The sequence below is a fragment of the Peromyscus californicus genome, unplaced genomic scaffold (assembly GCF_007827085.1).
Source record: "Peromyscus californicus insignis strain IS unplaced genomic scaffold, ASM782708v3 Scaffold_4__1_contigs__length_199733344, whole genome shotgun sequence".
Classification (NCBI taxonomy): Eukaryota; Metazoa; Chordata; class Mammalia; order Rodentia; family Cricetidae; genus Peromyscus; species Peromyscus californicus.
The window spans coordinates 189785937-189798277 of record NW_026294562.1 but is presented as its reverse complement, the minus strand read 5'-3'; the positions used below and the strand labels follow the sequence as shown (position 1 = coordinate 189798277).

General features: G+C 40.9%; 1 protein-coding gene across 1 annotated transcript; it reads right to left on the bottom strand.

Annotated features, from left to right (window-relative positions):
• Nucleotides 1–10946: 10946 nt before the first annotated feature.
• On the bottom strand, nucleotides 10947–11891 carry LOC128124506 (vomeronasal type-1 receptor 4-like). The gene has a single exon (XM_052760864.1). The coding sequence runs from the start codon at nucleotides 11889–11891 to the stop codon at nucleotides 10947–10949; it is 945 nt and encodes a 314-aa protein (XP_052616824.1).
• Between the last annotated feature and the right edge of the window lie 450 nt (nucleotides 11892–12341).

The following is a 12341-nucleotide window of genomic DNA, read 5'->3' as shown; positions in this document are numbered from 1 at the left end:
GGTAAGCTAAAGGGTAGTCAGTGGCTCTTCACTAATTCTCTGATCTCTTCAGCTATTACTCCTATATTTGGCTCTGTGTTTCTTATTTATTAAGACTGTTTAGAAATTTGTCTACATTTTCCTGTCTTTTTTTCTTTGCTTTTCTAATTTGTTGGTGTTTGCTTGTTTTTGCAAATGGCTGCCTTGTTAGCCAGGTCTACTCACAAATTCATTAGGTTGTAGACAATGATCTTGCACTACAATTCTATGGCTTCAAAGTACTCAGGACTGGGGGCCCAGAGCTGTCTCACTACTTCAAGAATCCATTTTGGTTTTCTGTCTGTTCTGTACTGTCTTGTTGTTGCTGTTGTTCTGTTTTTTAAAACATTGTCTCACTATGTATCCCTGGCTGTACTGTAACTCTTATGTAGTCCAATTTAATTTGAAACTCGCAAATGCTTGCTCTGGGATTAAAGTGCAGGGATTAAAGGCTTGTGTCATTATGAGTGAATTTCTCCAAGCATGCTAATTGTTAGGTTGAATTGTTTCTTCTGACATCCACATGTTGGGATCTTATGCCCAAAGACTGTGGTCTTATATCAAAATGTGCTGAATCCCAACAAATTGACAGAACCCCAAATGCAATCATCCCAAAGAAGCCTTAAGCTCACTGACTAATATTTCTGATGTCTGAAAACCATAATACTAAAATTGTGAATGTTTAAACCTCAATCCGCATTTCTGGGAGAACAAAAAAAAATCCACATAATAGGAAAAAATGATCGAAGTTTGGAAATGGATTAACCAAAAGGTGTGAAAATGATTGAATCTTCAGTTTGTTGATGATATTCTCGGTTTTAGGTAATTAAAGCAATGTTGGCCAGAAGAAACACTCCTATGAAAACATTTGTTCCCAGAGAATCATAAACATACCGCTGTGTTTCACTATTCACTTCCTTTATGAGAATTGCAGGGGACACAATTCAGCCTTACAAGTCCAATGCTTGGAGAAAGTCAGGTGCCTTTAATCCCTACACACACCTTTAATCCCAGCACTAAAAAAACATAAGCAGGTGCATATCTGAGTTGAGGCCATCTCAGACTGCAGAATGAATTCCAGCTGAGGTTTCAGAGAAAGTTTTGCAAATCAGAATTAAAGAGAAAAACAAACAAAACGGATGCCTGAAGGAGGGAGGCAATCTTCAACCCACATCGGAGGAGTAAAGGTCCCAGAATTGTAGTGCACGGCCACCCACAATGACTTTGTGAATTTATAAGAAGAATGGACTCAAAGTAAACATATTGCAACAACAAAATCAAAGATAGAAAAGTAAACAAAGGAAAGAAAAAAATAATTAAAGGAAAAATGAAGAGAGACCAAAAATCACCTTGCTCTTTTGGGCCACCCAATTTTAATTCTCCACAGAACACAGTCTTCATCTCTTGTCTATTAAACCTCCTGTTTTCCAAAGAGAAAATACATGCCCCTCTCTCTGCCAACAGAAATGAACCTGCTTCAGCCTCTGGTTTTTCTATGTTGTATCTCAGACTCTCCTGGTTTCCTCCTGCCCTCTGTCTCATTCCAGTGCCAATGGTCCACTAGATTGAAGACAATTGATTTGACCTCTCCTAGCAACAATCACTCAAAAATAGGTCCTTGGTCACTGATGGAAATTTAACAACTCTTATCAAAAGTATATTGAAAATGGAAGGAAGAATGAAGGATTAAATGAATAAAAAAGGAAAGAAAGAAGAAATGAAGAGAAGATTAGAAGATTGTACTTTAAGGTGCAAAGGTATTAAGGATTACTTTTGGGATCTGGTGGAAATAATTAGATTTTCACCAGAAGGGATGAATACAGTTCATTCTACATCTAGTAGTAAATACACGACAGTTCCTGTTAAAATATTTTTAAACACATTTCTAGTCAAAGCAATATAGCCAATTCATCCTACCCTGGAAAATCTCAAGTTTATCTTTATCTCTATGTACATATGAAAGTAATTCTCACCTGCATACTGTGTGATGCCACAGTAGCAATTGCTGAGCTGAACCGCTGAGTCTGTCCTGTGTTGAGATGACACTCTGGCCCCGATTTATTGCTTTCTTATACCCTGGTCCCCTTTCCTACTACAGAAGTGGATTTCAACTCAACTCTCAATCCATAATATCATGGACATAAAGAAATGAGGAAATTTTAAATGACTCTCCACCAATTAGGTGTCAGTCCAAATCAAAAGAGCAAATCCAGTGAAGCAATTAGGAGGACTTCGGGAGAAAACATCTCTGTGAGCCAGCAGTTTCTCAAGGGATGCAGAACATGCAAAGAGCCTATGTGAAGAATATGAAGTTGCTGAATGTAGTGTTGTACCCAGAATCCCCAAAGACCACCAAGAGACCAAATCTGATAAAAAATAAAAAAGAAAGCAAAGGCTTTTTACTGTTGTTGAGTAAACCCTGGCGTCACTGTCTGTCTGATGCAGCAGAGCAGGAGAGACCCAGAGTAGCAATGGGGCAGGGTTTTCATAGGGGTAAAGCAAGGGGTTCTTCTGGTCTTCAGACTACAAAGGAACAGACTTGGGATTGATTTATGTGAGTGACAGTTATGCTGGTAACTTTAATTGGCTTGGGTTAGTTTGGGGTTACAGTTACCCATTTCTGGGCAGACATGGACCAGTTCCATGTTCTGTCCCTGACCTGCTGTGTAGACTGGCTGGCCTAGCAAGTGCTGACTTGTAGGGGCTGGCTCTGTGGCACACACTTGGTGTGTCCTATCTCCTGGTCCTGCTGGCAGGGGCATCAGTGATTAACTGTCTTTTTTTATGGCCCTCCCAGAAACTAATAGGTTAGTTCATGAAACTGACATTGAGGCCTGATCTCTGAGAGAAGACTATGGTGGTATTTTGTTCCCCAAAATATTGTGTACCCTAATAAACATATCTGGGGTCAGAGAACAGAAAAGGCACTAGATACTTAGGATAGGCAGTGGTAGCACACACCTTTAACCCTAGCATTCCAGAGACAGAAATCCATGTGTTCAAGGATACAGCCAAGCATGATGACACACGCTTTTAATCCCAAGAAGTGAGCCTTTAATCCCAGAGACTAATGGCAGAAAGCAGAAAGGTATTTAAGGTGTGAGGACCAGAAACTAGAAGCATTTGGCTGGTTAAGCTTTCAGGTTTTGGAGCAGCACAGTTCAACTGAGAGCCATTCGGATATGAGGACTCAGAGGCTTCCAGTCTGAGGAAACAGGATCAGCAAAGGAACTGGCAAGAACTTTTAAGATTCCTGCTACACCTGGCGGCCAATGTTTGTGCTACGAATTTACGAAAAAGCCTCTTGTCTGTGGCCTTGTGGGCCCCAGCTCAGACCCGAACTAGACTCTGCCAGTTGTGGTGGCACACGCCGGTAAGATTTACTGATGAAGGCAGAGGGAGGAGGAGCCTGAGTTTGAGGCCAACCTAGGAGAAGCTTTGGCTGGGGCTGAGCCACAAACAGTGGTGGGACCATGGAGGCAGTGGCTGCTGCTCCGAGTTGCTGGCTCCTTCTCATCTTATTGATGATGACAGTGATGCCTCTACCTGGGACGAAGGGTTTACTGATGCTTGTTCAGAGAATTGCCAGGACCATCCTGTTACAAGAAAACATCGAAAAAGGTCAGTTTGGGAAAGTTTGGCAAGACCATTGCTGTGGAGATTTTCTCTTCTAGGGAAGAACGTTCATGGTTCCGAGAAACAGACATTTATGAGACTGTGTTTGCTCCAAACCACAGAGGAGGGACAAAAAAAAAAATTCTAAAGGGAACCATGACCACACCTCACAGCGACTTTGGAATCTTCAAAGGATGATAGGATCCCACAATGATGATTCCACATGGACTATGGTAAAGCCATTAAGCTGATTAACACCAAGGAAAGATCGGCTTTGGACTACAAACTGCTCAGGGCAATTTTGAGATGGCTAGATGAGATGATTCAGCCTGACAGACTCCTGGAGTAAGGACTTGAACAAGCCCTGAACTTTCCCACTATGCAGCGACTGGACAAATGATATAGGACTTGACAATTAACCCAAAAATTTTCTTTTCAGGATTCCCTACAGATATCTTCCCTGCTAGAAAGCAGGAAGTAATTTTAAGAAAACAATGCCCACATTCCCAAGCGGTGGGATGGGAGGTTTTTGGTTGTTTTATGAGTTATGAATATTGTCATTGTTTATGAAGGTTGATTACAAGTTGTTAATTGTTAATGGTCAGGAAAAAAGCTGATCATGGATATTAGATTCAGAGCTTTTGTTTAAAAAAAAACAAGGAAAAATAAAGAAGAGAATATAGATATGTGGTAGGTCACTGAATCTACCCTGAGAAAAACAGATAAAAAAGTAATAATATAAATGGGTAGATAATTGAATGCACTCTAAAAAGAAAAAGGGGAATATATAAAAATGACAAAAGGTAGATTACTGAATCTATTATGAAAAGAAAAATACTTTTAAAAAGGAACCACTTGTTTTACATAGGATAATTAATGAAATTTTTTTTTGTCTGAGTTCATCAAATGTTACTGGACTGGACATTGTTAATATATATAATGGAGTTATTTACTGTATATATTGTATATACTTATTAGATAGTTATTCTTGTATTAGTTATAAGCTTTTTTAATTTTAGACATAAAGAGAAGAAATGTGGTGGTATTGTGTTCCCCACAATATTGTGTACCCTGATAAACTTATCTGGGGTCAGAGAACAGAAAAGCCACTAGATGCTTAAAATAGGCAGTGGTTGGTAGCACACACCTTTAATTCTAGCATTCCAGAGGCAGAAATCCATGTGTTCAAGGATACAGCCAAGCATGGTGACTCACACCTTTAATCCCAGAAAGCAAGCTTTTAATCCCAGGGAGTGATGGCAGAAAGCGGAAAGGTATATAAGGCGTGAGGACCAGAAACTAGAAGCATTTGGTTGGTTAAGCTTTCAGACTTTGGAGCAGCAGTTCAGCTTAGAGCCATTCAGATATGAGGACTAGATACTTAGGATAGGCAGTGGTAGCACATGCCTTTAATCCTAGTGTTCCAGGGATAGAAATCCATCTGTTTAAGGTTACAGGCAGGCATGATGACACACGCCTTTAATCCCAAGAAGTGAGCCTTTAATCCCAGGGAGTGATGGCAGATAGCTGAAAGGTAGATAAGGTGTGAAGACCAGGAACTAGAAGCATTTGGCTGGTTAATCTTTTAGGTTTTGAGCAGCACAGTTCAGCTGAGAGCCATTCGGATATGAGGACAAAGAGGCTTCCAGTCTGAGGAAACAGGACCAGATGAGGAACTGGCGAGGTGAGGTGGCTGTGGCTTCTTCTGTCTCTCTGTTCTTCCAGTGTTCACCCCAATACTTGGCTCCGGGTTTGTTTTATTAAATAAGACCATTTAAGATTTTTGCTACAGCACTCTTTTATGTTGCATTTGTTTAACTCTGTAAAGCTGCTTTACTTTGCCTGACTAAAACACTCACTTAGTCTAATAAGGAGCTGAACAGAAGGTAGCTAAGCAGAAGAGGGGTAAGCATAGCTGCCAGGAAGAGAGAATAAATAGGAGGGAAAATCTAGGCTGCATAGAAGAGAAGAATGAGGAGCAAGAAAAGGAAATGGAGAAGAGGATTCCAGGGATCAGCCACACAGCCACACAGCCACACAGCCAGCCATGGAGTAAGAAGAAAAGCAAGATATATAGAATAAAGAAAAGTAAAAATCTCAGAAGCAAAACGTTTTGGGTCACATGCTACTGCATCAAGCCATATTTTAAGTGTGTGCTGAGGTTCCACCTCAGACCTCATGATTACATTGTAAGCACCTCCCTGACTCACTGACTGAGCCATCTCTAAGACCAGGGTATCTCCTCTAAAGCCTTAAGTTCTCAAATATTAATTCTCTAGTCTCTCTGTCACCATGCAAATAAATTACATTCAAGGGTGTCCATCAAACCACCAATGGGTTTATTTTGCTTTATTCATGCTAATTTAGGGCACTGGATATCCTCCCTGGTAACGGTTTCGTTGGGGGCAGTACATTCTCATGAATATAAAAAAACTACAACACCTTCTCATTACTTCTTCTAAAACGACTGTCTTCCTGAGTTAGCCATCTCTCACCCCAGCAACTCCCCTTGACTTGACAGGAGGCTCTAACACTCATCAAAGAGACCCTCCGTGAAACTCCCAGGATTACCCCTCCGTGAAACTCGCCACTTGATCACCCAGCAATGGACAAATGGATGAGATCTACATGAGCAAACTGGGGGTGAGGAGGGGTAATGGAGGGCAAGAGTTGGGAAAATAGATCTTAGGGGAACAGGAGGTCATAGCTGGATCAGGAACACAGTGGGAGAACAATGAAAGAGATACCATGATAAATGAAGACACCATGTTAATAGGAAGAAGCAGAGTGCTAGAGTGGTCCCCAGGAATCCACAAAAATGACTCCACTATAAACTACTGGTAATGGCTGAGAGGGTGCCTGAGCTGACCTACACTGGTGATGGGATGGCAGAACACCCTAACTGTCATCAACGAATCCTCATCCAGTGACTGATGGAAGCAGATGCAGAGCTCCATGGCCAGGTCCCAGGTGTAGCTCCAGGAGTACAGTTGATGGGGGAGAGGAGGGATTCTGTGAGCAAGAGATATGGATACCATGATTGGAAAAAGTACAGCGACAACTATCCAAACTAGTGGGAACACATGAACTGTGGACCAATAGCTGAGTAGCCCCCATGGAACTGGACTAGGCCCTCTGGATAAGTGAGACAATTGTTTAGATTCAACTGTTTAGGGGCCCCCCAGGCAGTGGGACCAGGACCTGTCCCTAGTGCATGAGCCAGGTTTTTGGAACATAGTGCCTATGGTGAGACACTTTGTGCAGCCTTGGGGCAAGGATGAGGGACTTGGACCTGACTCAACTGAATTACCAGGCTCTGCTGACTCCACAGGGGAGACCTTGCCTCCAAGGAAGTGGGAATAGGAGGGTGGATTGGGGGAAAATTTTGGGGGGTGGGAGGAGGGAGGACAGGGGAATCTGTGGTTGATATGTAAAATGAGTAGAAAATTTCTTAATTTAAAAAAAGGAGGAAAAAAATCACTCCACAAGTCTAAGATAAAGTTTTCAGTGAAAATGAGAAACACAATAAAATCAAATGTTTGTCTTTTCTCAGACCATCTCAAAAATTCATGGTTTAATCATATTGATCTCTATATTTTTTTAGTTTGTAATAGTTCTCTGAGAGTTTGGTATAAGCTGTTTTAACATATTCACTCCTCCCCCAACTCTTCCCAAAGCCACTCTACCTTCCCTACCCACTAACTTTCTGTGTTTTAAAAACAGACCTATCAAGCAAGACCAATGGGTGCTGCCCAAATATCCTTGCATGCATGATCTTCCACTAGTATAGTCTGATTACCAGGAACTATGCTGTTAGAGAAAACAGTGTCTTTTCTTATCTCAACAGCTGACAATTGCCATTAGCCCCCAGCTAGGGAAGAATTTAGTGCCAATTCCGTTTTGTATGATGGGATTTGGTATGGCTTGCACTTGTACAGGTCTTGTGCATGCTGTCACAACCACTGTGAATTCACATGTGCAGTGCCCTGCTGTGCACAGAAGACATTGATTCTGTATAGTCATCAACCACCTCCAGCTCTTGCAGTCTTTCCATGTTCTTTTCTGCAAGGATTCTTGAGTCTTTTGAGGAGGGCATGTGATAGAGACATCCTCTTTAGGGATAAGCATTGTCATACAGTCTCTTATTCTCTGCACCTAGACAGTTATGCATTTCTAAGTTAATCATTATCTACTGCAAATAGGAACTTACCTGATGAGGATTGAGAGATATAGTAATCTATGGGTATGACAAGTCATTAGGAGTCAGTCTAATACTATGTTCATTTAGAAGATTAGAAGCAATAGGTTCTCTCCTAGAGCCTATGACCTGTCTATCCATGGACTCTTAGTCCAATAATGGTGCCAGACATGGTTGTCAGCTTGTGGAGCAGGACTGATGTTTTTGTTACTATTACACCAGTGAGCATGTCTTTCAAAGTTATTCATTGTCATGGTGCATAGTGACAAAGCTGGGTATAATTGATGATAACTCTCCAACTCCAGCAAGGTAATAGCAATCCCCAGCACTGTGAAGATTTCCCAGTAGGAATGACGTTTCCAGTTCTATACCAGACTGCTTTCTCTGTCACTTTCTGAGGGGTAAATAAGAGCAATGGCCATACTAAATCCTATTTTTTTTTAAACTAAGACAGCTTTTAGTTCTCAGTCTTCAAATGTTTTTGGTGGTGGTGCTGGTAGTGGTGATAGTGTTTTTTTAAAGTTTTGATTTGAATTGCTTGGGTCTCATAAGGTAGGGTGGGCTAGCTTCCGACTTTCTGTCTTGTTTGAACTCACCTCAGATTCATAACCATCCTCCTGTCTCAGCCTACCGAGTGGTAGAAATATTGTACTAAAACACTATAACAGACAGTACTCATGTTTTCAACAGATTTTCTTTAAATGATATTCACCTTATATAGATGTCTACTATCTTGGAAATCATGGAACTGAATAATCTCTTATAACCTATCCCATTTTTTCATATAGTCCAACTATTCAGACAAAAACACAGGCTTCCATACCCCCACCCTCGAAATGTAAATTAGTAAAAAGAAGTGGATGAAGGAAAAAGTGCTTTCACAGAATTAGATAATATTAGATTAGAAATAAATAAACCTTAAAAATCATGATAGGAAAACTTCCAGTTTTATAATGAATAAAAGTATGTATTTTTTTTCTTTATTACCATTGATTTAAATGAACTTGGTCCTTGTTTAAATTCTTATTCCTGTTATTTCATAGGAAGAGGAAAAATTAGTTGTTGTCTTCTCTAGGGTATGTATTTTTTTCTCTTGTATATAAAAGCTGAAATTCTAAGCATGTATTAATCACATAAGTTGGAAAAATATAGACCCCATTCTATATAATGTTGTAAGTCCTGGGGGATCAACTTGAGTTGACAGCCTCCCAAAAGTTGCAGTATTTGCTATCTTCTGCCAGTAGGCATTGAGATGTCCATTTTACAGCAATGTAAAAAGACAAAAAAAGCCTCAGAATTTAACTCCATTTAAATATGCTGTAGCCACCACAATGACTCATAAGATTTTATGAGTACAATTTAGAATGCTATTGAGTTATTTAGTTAATTTTCTCAATGTTTTGACTAAAAAAATGACAAAAGCAATTTAAAGTGGAAATGGTTTATTTCAGCTTGCAGTTTGAGGACACAGTCCATCATGGGAAGGAATCATGGTATCAGGATGCTGACGCAGCTGATCACATGCTATCTGTAGACAGATAGCAAAGAGAGATGCATGCCAGTTCTCAACTTGTTTTTCCCAGTTTATTCAGTCCAGGAATCTAACCAGAGAATCAATGGCTGTGCCGAATTAGACTGGGTCCTCTACCTCCATTAACCCAGCCTTAAACTCCCTCAAAGATGTATCCAGATTTTGTTTGCTGGGTGATTCTAGATCCTGTCAAGTGGACTATCAATATCAACCATCATGTTACCTCATGTTAGACTTGCACAAATATTAGAGAACATATGTATATATTCATGAACAGAAATCAACAACTTGTGACACATTGAGAGATTAGAATAATATTTTCTTTTCCATGGCAGGGAAGAGAGAGTGTGGAGACTAAGTTGGGAACACTGATGAATAAAATAGTACAACATATGGAGAATGCTTGTAGAAATGTAGAGGTTAACCTCCACAGCCTTGGATTGTCACAGACTGTCATACAGAATGCCAGGGTGCAAGCAACTGAGTAGGTGGTAACAATGGCTCACAGCAGAAGTGGGATGACTAGGAAAGTCTCTGTCTTCCCAGGGAAGTCTGAGGAAACAATGGGCACAGCAAATAGACAGCATTTGTCATTTCTTCCCATAGAGGAACCTGGAAGTGGAGCCACAAACCCATATCCTAAGATCAGATGCAGAACATCGGTGAAGCCAAAACCTGAATGAATAAAATGGAATTGATCACATAAACATGTTATTCTCACGTGTCAAAGATTCTGGATTTTTCTTTGCTTTTTTTTTTTTCTATAATTCAGTTGCAGCAGTGGGACCAGAGTCCAGGCTGTGCTTGAAGAGAAACACATACCTCAACAGCTGATTAGATATCTTTAAGCATATGATATTCTTTTTTTTTAATTTTATATAAGCGATTTTCTAGTCATTTTACATATCAGCGAAAGATTGCCCTGTCCTCCCTTCTTCCAGCCTCCAGCCTTCCCCTGCTATCTACCCCTGATTCCCACCTCCTCCAAGGCAAGGTCTCCACTGGGGAGTCAGCCCAGCCTGGTACATTCAGTTGAGGCAGGTCCAATCCCCTACTCCCTGCACCAAGGCTGAGCCAAATGTCTCAGCATAGGCTCTGGGTTACAAAAAGCTGGCTCATGCACCAAGGACAGGTCCCAGTCCCACTGCCTGGGGGACCGTCTAAACAGTTCAAGCTAATCAACTGTCTCACTTAGCCAGAGGGCCTAGCCCAGTTCCATGGGGCCTCCTCAGTTCATGTGTTTCCGCTAGTTTGGCTATTTGTTCCTGTGCTTTTTCAAATCATGGTCTCGATATCTCTTGATCATATCACACTTCCTCTCTCTCATCGATTGGACTCCTGGAGCTCCACCTAGTACATGATGATCCCCAATCTCTTAGCTTTTAGAATAAAAACAAAGGGATATCTTCATGTCATGGAACTGCTTAGGCGGAATTATGACTGCAGTAACAACTGGCAATGCTTAATTTAGAGAGCCATTAACTTGCTAAACAACACCTGGTCATGGGTGAGTCTAATGTTCAATAATAGATGAAAGAATATTTAAATTTATTATAACACACAAATCATCATGTTAAATTACCTTCACCTACAGCAGGGAAAATGATTCTTGGGAACAGATTTGTTATTACGGATGAGGATGAAGGGGCAAAATGTGGGGAAGCATGTGTCTAGGAATGTAAATATGTTGATTATCCACAGACTTGGATTGTGAAATGCCACAGTATAGATAACTAATATGAAGGACATTGAGTAGGAGAGGACAAAGGTACAGACAAGGGTCAAGATGGTTTTTGTGGCTCTGTCTTCAGGGGAGACTCTGAGAGAATGCTGGGCACTGTGAATATGTTGTAGCTGAATCTTGTGCCTGTAGAGGATGCGCATCATGAAGTCACTGGTCCAAACCATGAGACCCAAATACAGACCATCAATGAAACAATGCAATAACAGACGTAGTACAGTTACAGTATTGCTAGCAACAAATGCCGAGCAGTACCCCAACTTGATTTTCTTGGTGAAGTTTTTGTTAGTATCAGGTCCAATCACATCTGTAGCTGTCTTGCAGTTTAGAAGCAGATGCACAAGCCAGCTTAGTGAGCAGGACCGAGCCATGTACTTGGAGACTCTGTGTTTAAGCTTCAACCACCTGGAGTTGCTGGGGCTGATTGTGATTGCTTGGAAGCAACTCAAGAGGCAGGTGCAGTGCAGGGAAATGGCCCGGGCCACTCGATTACTGTAGAGAGTGAGTTTACATAAAAGGTCACCCAGGAGATATCGCAAGCCCAGCTGTACCATTATGTGAGGAATTCCCTTTGAGATAATGACCAAGGAGTTGGCTAGAATCAAATGCCTTAAAATCTGGTCTTTGGGCATCAGCCTTTTTCCAGTGAATACAGACAGGATATATGGAAGAAGAACTGACCAGTTGCCAAGAATCCCAACAGCTGTTAGAGAAAAGAAAAGAATCCCCATTGGCAAGTTCTCAGGAACCATGTTCTTTTCACCTGAGATAAACAAATTTAACTGCATCAGTACAACCAGGAAGAAGACATGTAAATGTGTATTAATTATTTGTAGCTCAAATTACATCACTGTCAATATCATGAAATTTGCAGGCAAATGAATAGAACTAGACAATATCATCTTGAGTGAGCTAACCCAGACTCAGAAGGACAAACATGATATGTACTCACTCATAAGTGGATACTAGATGTAAGGTAAAGGATAACCAGCCTACAACCCACAGCTCCAGAGAAGCTAGCTAACAAGGACCCTAAGAAGGACACATAGATAGCCGAGTGAAGGAGAAATAGATGAGATCTACATTAGCAAACTTGGAGTGTGTGTGTGTGGGGGGGTAATGGAAGGCAAAGAATGGGGATGGGAACATAAGGAAATGGGAGGGTCGAGCTGGAACAGGGACAGTGTGGGAGAGTAAGGAAATAGATACCATAAAAATGAAGACATCATGGGAATAAG

Bases quoted from the DNA above. Each gene is read 5' to 3' on its own strand.
- LOC128124506 (XM_052760864.1), bottom strand. From the start codon at position 11,891: ATGCAGTTAAATTTGTTTATCTCAGGTGAAAAGAACATGGTTCCTGAG.